Source organism: Tamandua tetradactyla, chromosome 2 (genome assembly GCF_023851605.1).
Source record: "Tamandua tetradactyla isolate mTamTet1 chromosome 2, mTamTet1.pri, whole genome shotgun sequence".
In the NCBI taxonomy this organism is placed as follows: domain Eukaryota; kingdom Metazoa; phylum Chordata; class Mammalia; order Pilosa; family Myrmecophagidae; genus Tamandua; species Tamandua tetradactyla.
The window spans coordinates 47,363,744-47,385,905 of NC_135328.1; the positions used below are offsets into that span (position 1 = coordinate 47,363,744).

At 39.2% G+C, this 22,162-nt stretch overlaps 1 protein-coding gene across 4 annotated transcripts; it reads left to right on the forward strand.

Annotated features, from left to right (window-relative positions):
* Positions 1-2,695: 2,695 nt before the first annotated feature.
* Positions 2,696-21,850, forward strand: RABEPK (Rab9 effector protein with kelch motifs). Of its 4 annotated transcripts, XM_077144922.1 has the most exons (9): positions 3,150-3,345; positions 3,491-3,556; positions 4,241-4,299; positions 6,675-6,832; positions 9,042-9,194; positions 13,843-14,004; positions 18,880-19,029; positions 21,114-21,263; positions 21,538-21,850. In XM_077144922.1, exons 3-9 carry the CDS (start codon positions 4,247-4,249, stop codon positions 21,822-21,824), a joined length of 1,113 nt encoding a protein of 370 aa, XP_077001037.1. In that variant the 5' UTR covers positions 3,150-3,345; positions 3,491-3,556; positions 4,241-4,246; the 3' UTR covers positions 21,825-21,850. The 4 variants fall into 4 exon arrangements, with proteins under 4 accessions (XP_077001043.1, XP_077001028.1, XP_077001051.1 ...); XM_077144928.1 differs by lacking the exons at positions 3,150-3,345; positions 3,491-3,556 and adding an exon at positions 2,696-2,723; XM_077144913.1 differs by lacking the exons at positions 3,150-3,345; positions 3,491-3,556 and adding an exon at positions 2,891-3,022.
* The last annotated feature ends 312 nt before the right edge of the window (positions 21,851-22,162 follow it).

The window sequence follows — 22,162 nt, forward strand, 5'->3', positions numbered from 1 at the left end:
AATTTTAAGTTTTTCCTTCTAGCTGCTCCAAGACATTGGAGACTAAAAGAAATATCAATATATTCTATATATCATTCAGCAATCATACTCATTTGTTAAATCCTATCTCCTCTGTTATAACTACTCCTCCTTCTCCTTTGATCTTTCTCCCAATCTTTATGGGGTATTTAGGCCATACCCATTCTAACTTTTCCATGTTGGAAAGAGTTGTCAGTAATATGGAATTGGGGGATGAAAGTAGTTGATGTTCTGGAGAGGCTGGTCCCTCTGGGTTTCAGGACTTATTTGGCCTAGGACTTTATCTGGAGGTTGTAAGTTTCTGGAAAGTAATCACAGTGCATAGAACCTCTGTAAAATCTCAGGGCCCTAGGTGTTCTTTAGGGTTGGCAGGAATGGTTTTCGTTGGGGTTTGGAAAAGGCCTACTTTAGATTGGCAATATTGTATAAGTAAGGTGTACAGATTACCTGAGTTTGAATCTACCACTTACTACCTTTGGGCAAGTATTTCATCCTCTCTGTATTTCAATTTCCTCAGGTCCAATATTGAGATGATAATAATAGCTACCTCATATGGAAAAAGTAAGAATAGCACTTACCTCATAGGCTTGTGCAGAAGTTTATTGTAATAGAGTTAAAATAGTGTCCATCACAGTACTTGCTAGCACTGAGTATTGGGTGGGCAAGGGGGCCCTTTTTCAAAAGGTAACATTAAACCTTTAGGGAAAAAAGTAAATGGAATTTCTTGGAGAAAAATATCTAAATGAGGACAAATGGTATTAGCTTTCTTTTTATTAGAGGTCCCCTTTGGGGACTTTCCATCTCTTAACCTCAGTAAATGGGAATAAATCCTACACAAGATACCTTCTGAGAATTGGGAAGGAGGGCATATAGGGAGATGCATGTGAACATTCTTTATAAACTGTAAAAGGAAGGAATCACCAGCATGATTGTCTTCCTTTGCTGATGGACTGGTGAACAAGTAGGTGACAAAAGCCAGCAGTGTGCCCTTTCTGTGAAAATAGGTGACAGTGTTCACATTACCAAATTTGGGTAGCAAGAAGCTCCCTCCTGCAGACCCACCTCTTTGAGTGAACATCATTCTTGACACCCACACCAAAGAGGAAGGAGGAAAGCATCCTAGTAGTATTGGATGAGTTTTTGGAAGAGGCGATAGATACGTGGTTTGGTACTAAGAGAGTGTGCCATAGCTTGCTGACTAGATCGTATTCTTAGTTTTCCTTGTCAAAAACAGAAGATCTGGGCTCCAGGTTCTGCCATTTACTTACAGAAGTCATTTTTAACTTTTCTGGGCTTTGGTTTCCATTTTAAAAATAGATTTCAAAAGTTCCTCCCAGCACTTTCTCAAACTGAGTTCTAGGCTAAAATTATTCATTCCATGATGAAAACTGGTTTTCATTTTGCATACAAACCTCTTTTAATTTTTCTTCCTCATGTGCAACTCCTGCATGGCACCCAAAAGTAGACCTAGCCTTTAGACAAAGGGGATGTCAGTGCATTCTACAGCTCTGAGCACAAATTATCCAGATGCACATGGACACATGGCAGACCACACCTGGCCTTTGTTTGCTTTCTTCAAGGACACCTGGATGACCTAATACTCCTAAACTCCTCTTTGGCATTAATGGGGATTTTTCCATTAGTATGAGCACTCACAAAAACTTATGGTGTTTGAAACAGGGTTTTGAGCAGTGAAGGGAGCTGTAGACTTCAAATCCCATTTTGTCAATTAATTTTGGTTATGATTTCAGGTAGCTAAAAGATTCACAAAATTGGCCTTTTGCCTGTATTATCAAATCCTCTCAACAGCTTTCTCTGCAAGGTAAGTATTGCTATCCCCCATCTATAGTTGGGAAAACTAGGGCTCAGGAATAGTAATCACTTTTTAAAAGTCTCAGAGTTAGATGGCTAGTACTGGAGCTTGGATTTGAACCCAAATAGGGCTGAATGCTTCCTGTTATCATATCATAGTACTTCCAGTTCTGATTCCAGGAGCTAATATGGTTTTCTTCCTCAGATGTTGTTGTTGTTGTTGTTTTTCCTAGGACACAACAATTGGTCTAAGCCAGTGGGGTTCTCTGAAACACAGATACAATTGAGCTACCTCTCCATTTTCAAGAAAGTCACAGGGAACCTATGATTACTAAATAGACCAGAGATCATATAGATGAACACCTTTAACTCAGGCCTGGTGTCTGGAGGCTCTGTGTTTGTAGCCAGTGATCGCATGGGGTTTACACAAGACCAGCTCCACACCAGATGTCGGGTCCTGAGCGCTTCTTACACACGATCTCACAGATTCCTGCCTACAATTCTTATCTACATTTTGCAGACAGAAGGCACTCAGACCCAGAGAAAAGATAGATACTCTCCTTATGAAATTTTTATTTTTAGCACTTATTACAATTGTACCGTTGTTTTTGTTCTCTCCCTCTCTCTCTCACACACACACACACACACATACACACACACACACACACACACACAACTGAGTTAGCTGTTTAAGTCGCCCAAAGCTTAAACGGACCAAAGGACTGCGCAGGGCAATTTCACACCTACGAAAGCACCCTTAACTCTCCCCTTCAGATACCAGTTATAACAACCGCTAAAACCCGAAAATCTAACTGTTAGCTCCTCTAGGATAGCCCAACTGCCCAAAGAATTTAGATCACCAGAATTGATGCCCAACCCAGGGCATTTCCCTTGTAAGTCGCTTCCAAGCAGCCCTGGCTTATTTACTCAACAAAGGAAGGAAGGCTCCAGGGACTGCCGGGCCTATTACGTTCTCGAAAAATACACTGCCCGGCAGACACCCCAGCACCGCAGAGCCCCGCCCTGCCCTTTACAAGGCCGCGCCTGAGGCCTGGGGGCGTGGCAGAGGGCGAGGAGGAGGGGGGCGGTTGGCCCGGACCTCATCCGGGGCCTGAAGGGGAGGGACACGGATCCAAGTCCCGCCCCCATTGGGGGGCGGAGCCACGGCCGGGCCTTCCCCAAGCCGCCGCAGGTAACCGGCTGCGGGCCTGGGTACTCCGGGGTTCAGGGTCTAGCGGCATCCTGGGCAGGGGTAGCCGGGCCCTTGGGTGGGGCGGAGGGGACGAGTTGACCCGAGCATGGTGGAATGAGTTGGGGAGGGCTATCTCGGTCTCCGGCCGGCCACATTGACCCAAAGACACGAGCTTGTTCTCTCCAGATCCTGTCTCCTCCCTCACATGCTGCCACGAGGGTTTGGCACAGCAGGGGGTCAGCTGTGAGAGATCACCCCTCAGGGGAAGTCCACCCCATTGAGCTCTGGGCTTGGGGACAGTGGTTAGAAGTCTAGGCCTGCAGGTCGGTCGGATTTTATCCATTCTTCTATGAATTAATACATTTTCCTTTTTCATCCACTCACTGCTCACTCACTTTTATGCTATGCCAAGTCCTTGGTAGGTTCAGGGTGATGAATCTTTTCTTTTTTTTTTTGACCTCATCTCAGTGTGAGCCAGAGGCACGGGTGATAAATCTTGATGAATCTGAAAGGCCTGACTCTCTTGGAATTTAGGCGAGTGAAATTTAGTCTAAAATCTGTTCTAGAGACTTTTAAATAAATAATTACATCCAGAGTGATCCCTGCAATGATAGTGGTTTAGTAGAGCCTTTCGAGCCCACAGGAAGAAGAAAGTAACTTGGAGATGGAAGTGGAAAGGCTTCACTGAGAAGGGGATGTTTGAATTGAGCTAGGAGTTTGCAAGTTGACAAGGAGGGAAGGGATATTCCAGGTAGAGGAAGCAGTACAGCCTGCAAATTATGAAAGAACTTGCCATCTTACAGAAACAGCAGAAATCCAAATATAGTAAGAAATTGTGGCCGTTGAAACCAGAAGGCTTTGAATGCTGTGCTGAGGCCAGGATTTTCCCCTAGAATTCAGTATTTCTCATTCTTTAAAAATGTTTTCTCTTTTGACCTCTGGAACTTTATTGTGATATAAAAAAAGTTATGGATGTGCACAGAAAACTTGACCCAAAAAACTTTACATCTTGTAGTGGTGTTAAGATAAAGAGAACTCTTCCTCCCAAATATAAGAGTATATCAAAAGGTTGGTGAGCTTATTCAAATTAATCGGGCCGTAGAAATTGGTACATTCAACATGAAAGATTTTAAGGAAGGGAGTGACTTAATTTGTTCTGTGTTTTTGGAAGAAGATAATAGTGAATGTCTAAAAAGTGCCTTTCTTTCTTATACATAGGACACCATGAAACTGCTGCCAGTCTTGGAACCTGGAGACAAGCCTAAGAAAGCAACATGGTCTGTAAGGAAGCATTCAGGCACAGAAAAATAACGAGTTTTTCTTTCATTTTTAGTAGTTTACTAACACATTGATCATGAATGAAAAAGTGTAGAAATGAAACTGTCTGCAGTTTCTTGCAATTAGACTCAAACTGTCTGAGAAGGTCTTCAGAGGGAAGATAGTGGGATAATAATTATCACAGAGCAGATGTTGATTTTATTAAAATTTGTTTACCAGAAAGAGTAAGGCACCGACCATCTGGCATCCTCAGCTCCAACACTGACTTCCCCCATGCTGTGACTAATTTTTAAGATTTTCAGGGAATTGAATTTGGATTAAACTGGCATCCCTTTTTCTTGGGCTACTTGTTCAACCAACCCGTAACTTCTTCATTCAAAAACTAATGCTGGTCTGCCAAGCAGCTGTGATATAGATTTGCGAAGATATACTTGCTATATAGGTACAAAGTGAATAGTTTCAATTTAGTGGGAAAGATAGGCGAGGAAGATGATGGTGATGAAATGTGATCAGTGCTGAAGTAAGCCTCAGAGAACCTGTAGAGAGGAGGCAAGCTTCCATCTTGGTTTGCTTGCATCCACTCTTGCTCTGTTCCCAATGTAAAGCTGATCATGATACTCCCTAGTTTAAAACCATTTCCTGCTTCCCCATCGATCTTAGGATGAAAAACAGACTCTTTAAGCAACGCACTGGACCCTGCATAATCTTTCCCTGCCTGTATTTCCAACCTCAAATCTTGTTACTCATTCCTTTGTTCTCTTTCTCTTCCTTTGAAATGCTTTGCACTGTCTTACTCAGAACTGTACATGCTGGTCTCTCCACCTCAACTGTTCTTTCATTCTGTCTCTCATCCTTCTTTTTGCCCAAGTAAATTATCCTCATACTTCGGATCACAGTTTGTGCTTCCTCAGGAAGCCTTCTCTAACCAGCTCCAACCCCTCCTCACCTCTCCTTATGGTCCAGTCTCTATAATATGTTCTCATACATTATCTCATATCTTTTTCACACAATTGAAATGAAATAGATATTTGTGCAATTATCTATTTAATGTCTCTCTTCCTAACTGAACTGTAAGGCCATGAAGGCAGGGACTTTTTTGTCTTGCTCACCATGTATCTAGATGGCTATGTGCTCTTGTGTATGTTATTTAATCTTTCTAAGGCTTCATTCTTCATTTGTAAAATTTAGATGATAATAATAGTATTATCCTCAAAGGAAATTTGTACAGAGTGAAACCAGGATTGTAATGTAGTTAGCAGCATATTGGGTATTATAGCGGTTATTCAGATGGTACCTTGAGATAAGTGAATCTGGAAATCAGAAAAAATATTTAGACAAGAAACAGAGATTTAGAAACTGATAGTGATATAGAAGGGTGGTGATTGAAGCCACCAATACAGATAAAATTGATTGGGTAAGCAAGTGTGGACTGAGGAGAAGAGAAGGGAATCCCAAGGATATTGAAAGTTAGAAGGAGGCTGGCAAGCAAGAAGTCAGAGAAGGAAATAGCAGCCACAAAGCTAGTAGAAAATCAAAAGAGAGTTCCTTGGAGAACCCAGGCAAGGAGAAAGGTACATGAAGGAGGGAAGGGTCAGGAGTACCAAATGCCAAAAAGGTCAATTAAGACAGGGATTGGAAAATGGCTACAAGAATTTTCTTTTCCAACTGGGAAGCTTGAAATCTGTTTTCTCAGTCAGCATTCAGAATCACTTTAGAGAGTAGAATAAGTAGATCCTGTATTTTATTTTTCAACGTCCTACCTTCGTTCCATCAGGTTGAGCTTTGTGGGTAATCCAGAAAGTCTTGTAAAAATCCATAAATTCAAGAGACTTTCTTGGCAGAGGCCTAGCCAGTGACAAGGACCTTTGAGCACATAAAGCTCCAATCACCATTTACTGAGTCCATCCACACTGTTACCAGGCTTCATCTTAGTCTGTGCAACCACCATTTAAAGTAAGAACTATTGCTATCTTCATTTCACAATGAGGAAACAAAGGTTCCGAAGGGTTAAGTGACTTCCAAAGGTCACACGTCTAGGAAGTATTTAACCAATATCCTAACCCAGGACACATCATTGATTATCTCTGGGTCTCAGTTTCCCCATATACAAAATGAGAACAATTACTAGACCAATCCACCCCCATAAGATTACTGTGAGATGAAAGTAGTGAGAATATTGAAAAGCTGAAGATTCTGTACAAAGGGCAGATACTCTTATTAATGAGGGAAGTACTGCTTTTCTGGATACAATTTAAAGTGCCTGGGTATGTATAGGACCTTTCATTCTCGGGAATATTTCATGAAGAAAGGAAAGAACACACTGTTGCATTTAATTCCTTGCTCAGGCCTCTTGAACACATCCTCCCTTTGGCAGGTATACCTTGACCCCCCCTGGACACAGCCCCTGTGCTCGGGTTGGCCACAGCTGCTCATATTTACCCCCAGTTGGTGATGCAAAGAGAGGGAAGGTCTTCATTGTTGGGGGAGCAGATCCAAACAGGAGCTTCTCCGATGTGCACACCATGGATCTGGGTAAGATCAGGGGCTGCAGAGTATGTGCCCTATGGCCAGAGGTCAGGCCTTTGGGCTGCCAGCCATGACTGGAGCATTACCAAGAGGGGGTTCAGACCAGACATGATTTTCCTCTAAGTAAATGAACATTACTGACACGTCCCTAAGATCTCAGTAGACTTCCTGGCATTCATACACCTGACAACACCTCCTTGTTTTGAGGGAAAGAGCCTTTTTATGACCAGCTATCTCTGACTATCCAACCATTCATTCATCAAATATTTTTCTGTTTGAAGACATCGATGACTCCCACTTCTCCCTCATCATCATGTCCAGTTAATTATCAAGTCTTAAATATCTCATCTTCATCCATGTCTGTCTGCTTCCACTATTACGACCATAGTCCAAACCACTATTAGCTGTCACTAGACTATCACAATAGCCTCCTCATTGAGCTCCTTGCCTCCAAGTTTACTCACTGCTCCCCACCCCAAGAGTCAATTTTACATACCTAACCAGAGGGTATTATCCAAAATACAAATCAGACTATGTAAACCCCTTGTTTTATGTCTTTTCATCATTTATTGACTCTCCCTGACTCACATTTGCTATATTGGATATCCTTTTGTTCCTTGAATGCACCTTGAACTCTGGCCTCCAGGCTTTTGCACATACTGTTCCCTCTGCTTTGAAGGCTCTTCCCTTTCCTTAAATCTGGTTGCTATTCATATTTCAGATCCCAAACTAAATAGCAATTCAATGGGAAAGCTTTCCTTTGATACTGCCGAGGTATTTAGGCACCTCTCTGTATATATCCAAAGTGCCCTATACTTTCCCACCTCTACCCACCTTCGAAAGTCTTATCACATGAGATAGTTTCTTGTCTGTCTTCCTCACAAGAGTATAAGCTCCTTGGAAACAGGGAACATGAGTATCTTTTTCATCATTGATTCCCTACAGTGCCAGGCACAAAGTAGGTATTAAGTATTTTGACGAATGAATGAGCAAATAATTGATTACTATGTGCTATGTATCACAGCAGAAGTTGAAAACTGGAGACCCCATACATGTTTTTGTTAGGTACATATACCATTGTTATTATTTTGATCTAATTTGTTTGCCAACCAAATGTGCAGGAGACTACATATAAAAATTGAAATGGCCTGGCTTCTCTTGATAATTTAGGAAGATCTGACATGAGTAGGCCTGCAAGTCTGCATGGCAACAATTATTTGGAGCGGAGTAGTGGCTGCTTCCCATCAACGGGGCTCTCGTTCTCCATTTTGCCACTGTCCCAGCTACTCTTGTAGAGGCATGTGAATTTCCTCCCTCTGCACTAAGAACTCAAAGGTGAATTAAATCTCTCCCAACCCCGAAGGAGCTCACTATCTAGTTTGGTTACATCTTTATTGCCACCTATTACTTGCTTTGTGACCCTCACCAAACCGTCTAAACCTGCTGAGCCTCAGTGTCCTATAAAATGAAGAATACATGCTTCATTTGGCAGTTGTAATGCTCTAACCAGATAATGCCTGTGAATGTGCTATGTAAATGCCTTACTGACTAAAATAACTAATAGGTTAAATATTGTTATTCTGGAAACTTCCTTTAGTCGGAGATCATTTCATGTAAGTAAAAGAAACCCTTAAAACAGCAGTAAAAGGGGTAATTTATAAAGATATAGGCAGAAAGTGTAGCCCAGCCTTAGGGGAGAGTGGAACTAGGAATTGAAAAGCTCCCTCTTCCCTCTCTTTCTCTCTGGGGTGGACCTGCTTCTTTATGCAAATGTTTCATTTTTCTTTTCTCCATACTTGGGCTTCCTCTGCTTCTCCACACATGGTAGAAGATGGCCAGGCAAATCCAGAGACCTGTTTGAATTCCAAATCCTTGGGAGGAAGGATGTGATTGGTCCTGTTTGGGTCAAGTGTCTGCCTCCTACCCAGTCGCCTAAGGCTAGAAACTCAAGGTGTTGTACAAACATATCTTCTAGGCTCTACCCTTGTGATCGTATAATGGGAGCAATTTCCATAGAAGATGGCTGATGAACTAGGCAAACAGCCTCCAAAGTATCTACTATAGAATTTTTTGGAGGTCACCACATTCCCTTTAATCGATTTGATGGTGTTCACATATGCTTTTGACCTTCTTTTCCTTACTACCATCCTAAGTTTGTCAACCAATGTAAGCAGTAGGTAGCACCAATGTAGGACTTGGGTGAAATGTTTTCTAGAAACACACCAGTGGAATTTAGCTACCTGGGAGGGCCTCTTACCTCGGTACGAACATGCCAGCTTCATTCCTTCGTGCACACCTGACAGCATCTGGGTGTTTGGAGGTGCTGACCAATCAGGAAATCGAAATTGTCTACAAGTCCTGCATCCAGGTGAGTAACTAAAGTTTTTTTGTTGTTTTTTTAAAATTTTTTTATTAATTTTAAATTAAAAAATATGACAACAAAGAAACACAAACATTCTTAATATATAATCATTCCGTTCTACATATATAATCAGTAATTCACAATATCAACACATAGTTGCTTATTCATCATCATGTCCATTTCTTAGAACATTTGCATCAATTCAGAAAAAGAAATAAAAGATAACATAAAAAGAAATAAAATGAAAACAGAAAAAAAAATTATACATACCATACCCCTTACCCTTACCTTTCATTGATCACTAGCATTTCAAAATACATTTATTTTAACATTTGTTCCCCTTATTGTTTAATTTTATACGATATGTCCTACTCATCTGTTGACAAGGTAGATAAAAGGAGCATCAGACACAAGGTTCTCACAATCACACAGTCACATTGTGAAAGCTATATCATTATACAGTCATCATCAAGAAACATGGCTACTGGAACACAGCTCTACACTTTCAGGCAGTTCCCTCCAGCCTCTCCATTACATCTTTTTTTTTTACGTGGGCAGGCACCGGGAATCAAACCCGGGTCCTCAGTCTTGGCAGGCAAGCATTCTTACCTGCTGAGCCACCATGGCCCACCCTCCATTACATCTTGAATAGCAAGGTGATATCTACTTAATGCATAAGAATAACCTCCAGTATAGCCTCTCGACTCTGTTTGGAATCTCTCAGCCATTGACACTTTGTCTCATTTCACTCTTCCCCCTTTTGGTCGAGAAGGTTTTCTCAATCCTTTGATGCTGAGTCTCAGCTCATTCTAGGATTTTTCTCAATCCCTTCATGCTGAGTCTCTGCTCATTCTAGGATTTCTGCCCCATGTTGCCAGGAAGGTCCACACTCCTGGGAGTCATGTCCTAAAGGTTTTTTATTTCAAATACATAAATATTCCAATTCCAATGCCTGTATGTTTGAAACTTATTTGAATTATACTGATTAAATCCATTTAACTTTGCTGACCTTACAGAAAATAGGAATTTTAACTTCTAGCAGAATCTGAAAATAACAGAATTACATTTTTTTTCTGGTAACATGCACTGTTATCAATTCCTTCAATGCAAATGTTAGAGGGGACTTCAGAGGACGGCAATGCTAAGTGGGAATTTCAGGTCCAGATCCAGTGAAAAGAAATGACCTAAAGTCCCTAGGGAGCCCATGACCGAGCCAGAGGTCAGAGATGCTACTAACATTCTATGATGTACAGGATAAGGCCCCACGCCCTGCCCCCAATAAAGGATTATCTGCTCTGAAATATTAATTGTGGCAAGATTGAATAATCCTGACCTAGATCTTCCTACTATGTTTCTTTTAGCCAAGAAGTACAAGTTTCTTGGCTTATTTTACTGGCAATTTTATCATAGGGGAAGCAATTTGGAAACTTAGTAGTCACTATGAAAGTATGTTGCTGAACCATGTATGGGAGATGGGCTTGACTTCTCATTTTTTAAAATTTTGCTTTTGTTTTTCTCTTTATAAAAATAATTATTTTATAAAGTAATTATTTTCATAAAGAAAAATGATACGTGATCATTTTTACTGGCTGTGTAATATTCCTTTTTGTGATGATACCATAATTCCCTCATTGTTGGACCTTTCTTTCTTAAGTCTTCTTTAGGGTTCATGCCCAGAAATAAAAAGATCACATAAAACACTGTGAATCTTTTTAAGGGTTTTAATACATGCCCCCAAATTGCTCTCTAGAAAGCAATTTTTTTTTCAGTTTATCCTCTCTCCAGTGCTTGTTTCATTCTATGTTAACCAGCATTGAATTTGTTAATCACTTTGCTAGTTTAATAGGCAAAAAAAAAAAAAGTAAATAGTTACACTTTTTTTCCTAGTTCTAGTTTGTTAATTATTAGTAACCTGGATTTTTTTTTTTCACATCAGTCATCTCTTACCCAGTTCTCTCTAGTAACAATATATTTGCATGACAGATGCTCAGAGTTCAGGCAGTGAAATTAATTTTATATGTCAAGTGCTTAAACTTCTTTATAGCACTCAACTGTATCTTTTTATAAGTTTATTTTATTTATGTTTTTTAAATGTATCTTGCCTGTATTATAATAATACAAGATACTATCCCTCGACTGGAATATAAGTGCTTTCAAGGCAAGGGTTTGTTCACTGTTGAAATAGACAAGGCACTCAGCCGACTGTGCTTGGCTAACCATGAAGCCAGGTTTTGGTTTTTTTTTGTATAGAAGCAAGAGAGAATGTTGGTTAAGAGCTTTGCTACCCATTAACCATGACTTTAAGCAAGTGATTTAACTTCTGTATGACTCAGTTTTCTTCTCTGTCACATTGGGAAAATAATAATGCCTACTGTAAGTTTGGCAAGGATTTACGTTAACCCAATATCTCAATAGTTAATGCTCAATAATTGTTAGTTGTTGTGATCGATGTAGTTATGGCTGGGCAGGTAGAAATCCGTTCTGGGACCCTACCCTTTTGATTTTCATTGACAGCATCCTTTTAAATAAAATACAAGCAAGTGAGAATTTGGACAGGTTCTGTCAAAAAATTGATTTTCCTCCTGATTTTTCTCACCTAGAAAGTATGATTTGACACCAAGCCCAAGCAATAGGAAAAATGTAAATGAATCATTAGTTGCTTTTGTTTTTAAGGCAAGTCTCAAATGGCTTAGGACTCCTTTGAAATGAATTGTGCTGGTATTTGACTTGGCAGCGATATAGTCCTAGGATCATCTTATCCTATGGGTTGTGTGCCTTCTAACTCCACATAAGATCCAAAAGCTCTCCAAAATCTGTAGCTGTAGAGACAATTATACTTTATTTTGGTTATAGGCAGAGACTTTTTTGGTCTCCAGGTGGATATTTGAGTCCTACACGTTTTATAAACTCTTCTTGTGGCACTTTGAATATTCAATGCAGACTTTCATAAAATAAGGTCTCAGGCAAAAAAATAATTCCTGATGTGCTGTGGTAGAGTGAATATGGGAACCTGAGAGATCTGAGTTCAAACCTCTGCTCTTATAGTCACCAACGCTGTGAACTGTGACAAGGGGTAAAGGATTTAAATTTTCTGAGCTTCAGTTCCCTCACCTGCAAAATAGGTGTACTCTCTACCTACTTCCAAGGGTTGCATGACAACAGTGAGGATGCGAAAGTTTTGATTCAGCATCGGAAGGTGCTTGATTAATGCATCTGTTTCTATAACTTTTTTAATGCTTCTTTCTTAAAACAAATAACCTTCTATAAACCCACCCAGGTGTTGGAATTTTTTTCTCAGGTCAGAAGTGTAGAAAATACATAGCTCTTGTTGTTATCAAAACAGAGTTTAAATCCTAGTTCATCCATTTGACTTAATCTACCTCTGCTTCAATTTCCTTATCTGTAAAATGGTGAAACTAATATTTATTGAGCACTTATTGTTTAGTAGAGATTATTATTGCTGCTATTAAAACTGTGATGACATTGTCTACTTTTCTCTTAATGGCCACAATGTCCTGGGAAATTTGGCACATTTGGTCTTAGGCATCCAGTAGGAATGAATTCTGGCAAATGCTGAACTCATCTGAATGGGCATTGAGGCAGGGTAGTCAGCAAAGTTGAAAAGGATTCAAATAGAATGCTTGAAGGCCTGTTGAAAACAAATGAACCGCATTCTTTTTTTTTTAGTATTTTTATTGATAAACAACATATAACACAAACATTCTTTTTTTATTCTTATATCTTTTTAAATTTTAAAAAATATATAACAACAAACACAATCTTAACATATAATCATTCCATTCTACATATATAATCAGTAATTCACAATATTATCACATAGTTACATATTCATCATTATCATTTCTTAGAACATTTGCATCAATTCAGAAAAAGAAATAAAAAGAAAAAAGAAAAAAAAATCATACCACACCCCTAACCCCACCCTTTCATTGATCACTAGCACTTCAATCTACTAAATTTGCTTTAACATTTGTTCTCCCTGTTATTTATTTTTATTCCGTATATTGTACTCGTCTGTTGATAAGGTAGATAAAAGGAGCATCAGACACAAGGTTTTCACAATTACACAGTCACACTGTGAAAGCTTTATCATTATACAGTCATCTTCCAGAAACATACCTACTGGAGCACAGCTCTACATTTTCAGGCAGTTCCCTCCAGCCTCTCCATTACACCTTAACTAAAAAGGTGATATCTATATAATGTGTAACAATAACCTCCAGGATAACCTCTCGACTCTGTTTGGAATCTCTTAGCCACTGACACTTTATTTTGTCACATTTCTCTCGTCCCCCTTTCGGTAGAGAAGGTTTTCTCAATCCCTTGATGCTGAGTCCCAGCTCATTCTAGAATTTCTGTCCCACGTGGCCAGGGAAGTCCATACCCCTAGGAATCATGGGATCTCATTCTTAATTGCAGCTGTGGCTTTTCAATCTTGGGGATTTTGATCTGTTTGAACAAATTTAAAGTGTCTCCCCAGTCCCTTCTTGTCTTTGGTGGGAATGAGATCCCTCGCAGGAACGGTGCTGACCCACTTGGGGATTGGGGTTTGGAGTTGACCCTGCCCAGCCCCAGAGAAGAGCTCAGGCCCCTCAGCCTGGATGTTTTAGGTGCATGCTTCTCTCTGCAACAGAAACCAGGACCTGGACCACGCCAGAGGTGACCAGCTCCCCACCATCTCCAAGAACATTCCACACATCATCAGCAGCCATTGGGAATCAGCTGTATGTCTTTGGAGGTGGAGAGAGAGGCTCCCAGCCCGTGCAGGATGTGAAACTGCATGTGTTTAACGCAAGTATGGACTGCCAGGCATCTCTGGGCTGCCCTATACCTGGTTGGGATCACCTCGGCCTGGAGCTTACCCAGTATAGGAAGCAGAGGTTAGAAAATTAAATCCTGGCTGAGTGACTTCTAGACTTCTTTGGTGTATTCCTTAGCTATTTCCCCCCAACACCAAATTTCATGTTTAAAAATGGATAAATGATCAATTAAAATTTGAGCATTACAGTTTATAAAGTAAAAAAATTAAAGTTTCTCCTTTAGCCTTTCTTTTCCACTCTCCAGACAGAGGTAAACACTGTTAACAGTTCCTACTATCTTCTTCCAGACTTTCCTATGTATTTATAAATCATACATGAATGTATATATATATACACATTTTCTGTGAATTTTGAAATTATGTATACATTTAAGAAACGTATATACAGAATCAAATTGTAAATACTGTTCTACAGCTTACTTTTGAGGGGTAAAGTAGATATTAGTAGTTGAAAGCATGAACTTTGAGGCCACAGGCCCTAGACTCAGACCAGATCTGCTCCATACTTTCTGTGTTACCTTTGACTAGTTACTTAATCTCTCTGGACCTTAGTTTGCTGATCTGTAAAACTGAGATAATAATAATGTCTACCATAAAGAGTTGTAAAGATTATATGAGATAACGTGATCCAGTGCATAGCACAGTGCCTGGCACACAAAGCCCTTAATAAATAGTACCTGTATTATTATTATTATTATTTCATCATTTAATCACACATCATGGATGTCATTCTGAGTCCAATTTCTAGGCAAAATATACCCTTCTGTGAGTGTACCTTATTCATTTGGCTACTTTCCTATGAATTGACTCCTTTCTGTCAGTGTTGCAGTAAACATCCATGTACATTTCTTTCTCTTTGCACAGGTTACAAACATTTATACGGAATAGATACTAAAAAGTGGAATTACTGGGTCACGATGGTAGAAATGTTAAAATTGTGAAAACTCTTGCTAAATTGTTGTCCAAGGAACCTTTGCATTTCTTTCTCTTACTGGCAGTCTTTTATGAATAATACTATTAAAAAACAGGTGACAAAAGTACTTTTCATTTGTATTTTTGCAGTTAGGATGCAGCCTGTTTTGAAAAATTACAATAAGCAAAATTTCAAACTTTCAAAGTAAAATTGGAAGAATGTCTTCAGTCTTCACAGTCTGACTCTTCTCTTTACAGAAAGAATGGGCTTTGTGATTCTTTTAAAGCAGTTTTTAAAATTTAAGTAATATTGGTTTTAAATATAAAAAATATAAGGAAGAAGAAACTAAGTACATATTTATATGTGAATATGCTTACTCTGTGCACACATATATTATTACCCAAAAAGTAATATTAGCATCTTGGTGCATTTCCAGTCTTTTTTTATTATAGCAGAGGTAATTCCTTATCTAATGTTTGCATTTTTCACTTAAGCATTTTCCCATGTAATCAGTCTTCACCAGTAGTTTTATTGAATGCATAGTATTCCATCATGGCTTTACCAATAAATCCACCATGCCTCTGTTGTTGAACACTTAGGCTATTTACAATTTTTCTCTATTATAAACAATGCCATGGTGAACATGTTTATGCACAAACCTTTTGAGATTATTTTAAATTGTAGTCCTTGCAATACTGGGGGCACATTGAGCAATCTGCAAGCATTCCATAATGGCCATTCAAAGATAAGTTGTTTAATAGACCTTTGTCTCAGACAGTTTTGCAGCATGCCTTTAAGACTTTTCTGGTATGTTGATTAATTGATTTTGTAGAATTTTGTATACATAACAACTTTGAAGATATGAAGTATTGCATATGGTAGAATATATTTGCACCATTAGGATAATGACAATATTAATAGGTCTCAAATATTGAGTCCTTTCTTTGTTCCTATGCTTTTTTATACATTATCTCATTTAATTTGCACCTCAACCCTGAAAGGTAGGTATTGTCAGGTATTGTCTTTATCTCCATTTTAAAGCTGGAGAAACTGAAGCTTAGAGAAGTAATGGGCTCCAGATCACTCTGTCTTTTAGTGAGAAAAGCAAGTTTCAAATTCCAAAACCCATATTGTAACCTTTATCCTCTATTGCCACCTCAGGATAACCCTTTTTATGTAAATGTACTCTATATTCCCCCCACCTTTTCAACAAAACAATTAAGGATATCATGTTAGAAAGAAGACTCTGAACATTGACTCATTCTTTTTAACTCTGGGGCAGATCTAGGATGAAGCTTATGAAGGATTTTTTTTAATTATTTTTATTGTAAAACCTTAACAAACAAACATATAAACATTCTTGACATGCAAACATTCTGTACATGGTGTACAATCAGTGGCTTACAGTATCATCACATGGTTTTGTATTATTTTTTTGAACATTTGCATCACTCCAGCAAAAGAAATAAAAAAGAAAAAACTCATACATACCATTCCCTTTATCCCTCCCTCTCATTGACCACTAGTATTTCAATCTACTCTATTTATTTATTTATTTATTTTTGTATGCTATATGTGCAGGGTCACATTTCATTTTTTCTTTTTCCACGTGAATATCCTGTTATTGCAGCACTATTTGTTGAATTTTTGTTTGTTTTTTCTTTCTTTGTTTGGTTGGTTTGTTTTTTGGGTGAAGTGCATGGGCCAGGAATCGAACCCAGATTTCCCACATGGCTGGTGAGAATTCTATCACTGAACTACTCTTGCACCCCCCAATCTACTCAGTTTATTTTAATCTTTGTTTCCCTGTTATTTATTTTTTGTCCATATTTTTAACTCATCTGTACATACCCTCGATAAAAGTAGCATCAGACACAAGGTTTTCACAATCAGTCACATTGTAAAAGTTATATTTTTATACACTCGTCTTCAAGAATCAAGGCTACTGGAACACAACTGTACAGTCTCAGGTACTTCCCTCTAGCCACTCCAGTACACCATAAACTCAAAAGGGGTTATCTATATAATGTGTAAGAATAACCTCCAGGATAATCTCTGTACTCTAAAATCTCTCAGCCACTGATAACTTTATTTTGTCTCATTTCTCTTCTCCCCCTTTTGGTTGAGAAGGTTTTTTCAATCCCTTGATGCCAGGTCCTGGCTCATCCCAGGATTTCTGTCCCACGTTGCCAGGGAGATTTATACCCCTGGGAGTCACATCCCGCATAGAGGGGGGCAGGCAATGAGTTCACTTGCTGTGTGGGCTGAGTTAGAGGCCACATCTGAGCAACAAAAGAGGTTCCTTGGGGGTGACTCTTATGCCTAATTTTAAGTAGGTTTAACCTGTCCTTTGCAGGGATAAGTTTCATAGGGAAGAACCCCAAGATCAGGTTCAGCCTCTTGATTTGGTTGTGCCCATTGCTTACAAGAATATCAGAAATTCTCCAAATGGGGAAGTTGAATATATTCCCCTTTCTCCCCATTCCCCCAAGGAGACTTTGTAAATACTTATTATTCACTGTCCAAATCACTTTGGGATTTATTGGGGCATCACACTAACCTGGACAAAGCAACAAAATCTCATGCCGTATTCAAAATTCCACGTGCTTATGGTGTTCAACTAAACTGACCATACAGTTTGCACCCCCAATCTACTCAGCTTATTATAATCTTTGTTTCCCTGTTATTTATTTTTTATCCATATTTTTAACTCATCTGTACATACCCTCGATAAAAGTAGCATCAGACACAAGGTTTCTGATTAAATTAGGAAATGCACTAACTAGCCAAGATATAAATTTTGCAACAAATAAACATTTCTCCCTTTAGTCTCACACAGAAGTTGAAGTTTTAAATGTGGATGATATCATCCTTTACCCAGTCTTCTGATATATCTTAGTCCTATCCAGATCATATTCATTCATATCTCTACTCAATGTCTGATCACTTTTTCAGCTTTTTAAACAGTTCCTGTATGGGGTACTGCTGACTTTCATAGCTTAAGAGCTTTAACTCTGAGTCTCAGGTGTCACATAAATACCCAAAGTTTCTGGGAAAGACCACATTATATACAAACAGCTCAGTATCTGAGAATTTAGAATTAACAGCTACACCTCCTGAATATGTATGAATGCTGTAAAAGCTTACAATCTAGGACCCTTTACAATATAATATGCCCCAACCTGATCCCATGCTCTCAACCTTAGTTCACTGAATTTTTATATTATAGTTAGTCCATATGATTGAGGCATGATAATATTTGTCTTTTTGTTTCTGACATTTCATTCAACATAGAGCTCTAAGGTTCATTCATCTAGCTGCATGCCTCACAACTTCATTCCTTCTTATGACCGCTCAGTAGTACATTGTACGTATACACCATAGTTCTTGCTTCCATCCCTCATTCCTTGTATCCTTAGGTATCTCCATTCATTGTGGATCATGAACAACACTGCTGCCAGAGACACCAGTGTATGAATGTTCATTTGTGTCCCCACACTCAGCTACTCCACATATATACTGAGCAGTGGGGTTTCAGGGTCATGTGGCAAAACCACCCCAGCCTCCTGTGGAACCACCACACTGCCCTCCAAGGGGCTCCACCTCTCAGTTTCCCTGCCGACAGTGACTAGGTACATCTCTTTCTAATGGAGGACTTTTAAAATTAAAAACAAGGAATTGCTTCTTAATGCCCAGTAAGAGGGCACATCTGTTAGGAAGTGCTCTCTTCAGCCTTAGAAGTGTTCAAGTAGAGGCTGCCCAGGCTGCAAAAGCTAGAATCTTGGACTGGGTAAGGTGTGTTGGAGTGAATGACCCTGAAGTCCCTTCCTGCTTAGAGCATCTCTGCTTGCTGGGAAATGGTAAAGAGATTTAGGTGTATTTCTCATGTTCTTGCTTCATACCTTTGCCATCTGATGTCAAATGATTTTCTTTTCTAGACACTCTGACCTGGTCACAGCCAGAAACACTTGGAAACCCCCCATCTGCCCGGCATGGTCATGTGATGGTGGCAGCAGGAACAAAGCTTTTCATCCATGGAGGCTTGGCAGGGGACAGATTCTATGATGATCTTCATTGCATTGATATAAGTAAGTAGGTGGAAGGAATGGGGCTTATCTGTTTAAAATTAAATAAAATGTTTTGTTAGAATATAACCTTGCTCACAGGTGTGTATAATGAGTGGCTTGCAGAATCTTCACTGGGTTCTGCCAAGTGTGGCCTGAGTAACAATAAATGCAATCATTTTTTGAACACTTACTAGGTACCCAGCCATTTATTATTATTTCTGATCCTCCCAACAAATTTTCTCTTTCATTAAAATTCAGTATGCTTTGTGTTCCTGTTGGGTTTCTTTTAGGCGTTAGCCACTAGCCCTGTGCCTTTGAGCAGCATGGATAACTTTTAGAGTGTGTCTAGGGGTGGGCGACCAGAATTGCATGCTTGCCATGCTAAACATGGTTGAAAACATTGAAAAATAGGAGGATTAGGGAGAACATGAGAATTGCCTTTAAGTATCTGAAAATAGACGGATTAGGGAGAACATGAGAATTGTCTTTAAGTATCTGAAGGGCTGATATGTCTTTAAGAGCCTGGACTTATTTTGGATCATACCTTCACACTGTGAGCTCCATTAGGGCAGGGACTTTGTCTTCTTTGTTTTTCTGTCACAGCCTCTGGCAGTAAGTGATTTGTTGAACCATAGTAGTGGACAGATGAACATGTTCCACATTGCTCCAAACCGCAGGAATTGAAACAGTGGGCAAAGGGCATGGGGAACTGCTGTGCTGTTTATTGGTTTACCTTGCCAAGAAGTGAGTTCTTTGGTTTGGTGACATCAGAGGCCAGGTGACCCTGGCTAGGATTCCTGCACCCGCTAGAATTTTGGTTGGACTGGGTGATCCTTCCCTCCAGTTTTGAGATGCTGGCTCCTCCCTTGCATAGACAGATGGAAACTATCTTCACAGAAGTGAAGTACAGGCAGTCAAATGGAGTTTTAAAGCTTTTTTAAAAAAAATTTTTGCTATTTGTTTCTATTTTTTAAAATTTATTTGTTTATTAATTTAAAAAGTTTAACAAATGAACTAAAACATTAACATGTGATCATTCTGTTCTACATATATAATCAGTAATTCACAATATCATCACTTAGTTGCATATTCATCATTTCTTAGAACATTTGCATCAATTCAGAAAAAGAAATAAAATGAAAACAGAAAAAAAGATTATACATACCATATCCCTTATCCCTCGCTTAAAGCTTATATTTAAAAATATATCCCTGCCATGCCAGAGACGTGGGTTCAATTCCCCGTGCCTGCTCATGCAAAAAAAAAAAAAAAAAAAACCGTTAAAAATATACTCCTTTTCTCTTGTGCTAAGGAACCATACTCACCAACTGTTTTTCCTGCTTACCCAAGTAGTTCTCTAAACCTAAAACTCAATGCTATCTTGCCTCATTTAAAGACTTGTTTGAAAAGATGCAAATTTCCCTGCAAAAATAGGTTCCAAGTAGGTGCTAAGGCAGCATTACAGAAGTAATGCTCTCTCACATTACAGGAGAGAGAACAGAAGTTTTGGAGTTTGACTTAAGTTTATTTCTAGCTCTATCACTTACTAGCTGTGGGATCACTGAAAAGCCTCTCTCTCTCTCTAATCCTGTTTCCTCACCTAAGAAGAAAGTAGGCAGAAGTAATAGCAATTTCATAGGGTTACTAAGAGAATTAAATGAAGCAAGGTATTTAAATCTCTAACCAGCACTTCACAAAACTGCTTTCTAAAGAACTGTTAGTTTTTAAAAAACATGTGCATTTATGTATGAACATATACAACTACTACTGGGCTGCAGATCAGTTAGTGATGATGGTCACCAAAGATATTATTTCTCCATGTGCTCCACACACTGCCTACATCAGAACCACCTGGGGTGCTTGATGAAACTTTTAGATTACTGAGCCTCCCCCTCCCTAGACTACTACATAAGAATTTTAAGTCTGCTCCCCACTTCCCACCCCACAAGAATTCTTATGCACACTAAATTTTGCTGAATTGCTTCCCAGGGCTTTTAGTGAATGATCCTCAGTGTATAGTCCAGCAAATTGCTGGACTCCAATAGAGATAAGTTTGAAGCCACATTCTAACCATGTTATGTATACCAAATTCTTTCTGTTTGCAGATGACTTGAAGTGGCAGAAGCTAAACCCCACTGGGGTTGCTCCCACAGGCTGTGCTGCCCACTCAGCTGTGGCTGTGGGGAAACATGTGTATGTCTTTGGAGGAATGGCTCCCACAGGAGCACTGGATACAATGTACCAATATCACATAGGTGAGCAAGTGTCTGTCACTCTAGATCTTTAAACGAATGTAACCACTCAGACTTAAAAAGTGAGTGATTTAGATTTGCAGTTTTGACCCCTCATGTCTGAGTCCAAAGGAATGAAAACCAAATTTGTAGGAAAATCCATCATCAAAGGTGTAAGTTACACTTCCATTAAGTTTTTTCTCTTTTGTTTCCTGTTTGTGTTAGGGTTCATCTGGTACAATAAACCACTGAACATTTCTGGAACTTTCTTAAAAGCCTGTTTTTTTCCCCAACATAGAAAACCAGCATTGGACTCAGCTTAAATTTGATACTTTTCTACCCCCTGGACGATTGGACCATTCCATGTGTATCATTCCCTGGCCAGTGACATGTACTCCTGAAGAAGATTCAAATTCCTTCACTCTAAACTGCGAAGCTGAGAAAGGGGATCTTGCTAACAAAGGAGTGACACAAGGTGGTAACTCACAAGAAAGTCAGTCTGGCACACTGCTTTGTTTTGTATTTGGCGGGATGAATACAGAAGGGGAAATCTATGATGATTGTATTGTGACTGTAGTTGATTAATAAAATCCACATTTTAATACTTTAAATGTGAATTGCTTTCAGAAAAGTTAAATGAAACCTTGTTTCATATCTCTAAAACATGTCCTGCACTTTATATCTACCTTACTCTATCTACTTTGGTAGGCGAAGAAATGAACTGGATAACCAAGTGACAAAACCACTATCTAAAGAGTTTTATCAGAACCTAGGTATGGATGGTTATGAACACTAATCGCAAAATAGTTGCAGAATCAATTTGATGGTATAAGTCACAGGTGGACACTTGAAGTCATCTTTTTAATTCAGTATACTTGCTCCTCAGAAAAACTTACAGAATGTTGGTACATGGTAGTGAGTAC

Excerpts from the sequence above, each read along its gene's own strand:
- RABEPK (XM_077144928.1), top strand. The coding sequence starts at position 4,247 with ATGAAACTGCTGCCAGTCTTGGAACCTGGAGACAAGCCTAAGAAAGCA. Across the intron at positions 6,833-9,041 it reads TGTGCACACCATGGATCTGG|AAACACACCAGTGGAATTTA; the intron begins GTAAGATCAGGG and ends AATGTTTTCTAG. Across the intron at positions 19,030-21,113 it reads TCTTCATTGCATTGATATAA|ATGACTTGAAGTGGCAGAAG; the intron begins GTAAGTAGGTGG and ends TTCTGTTTGCAG.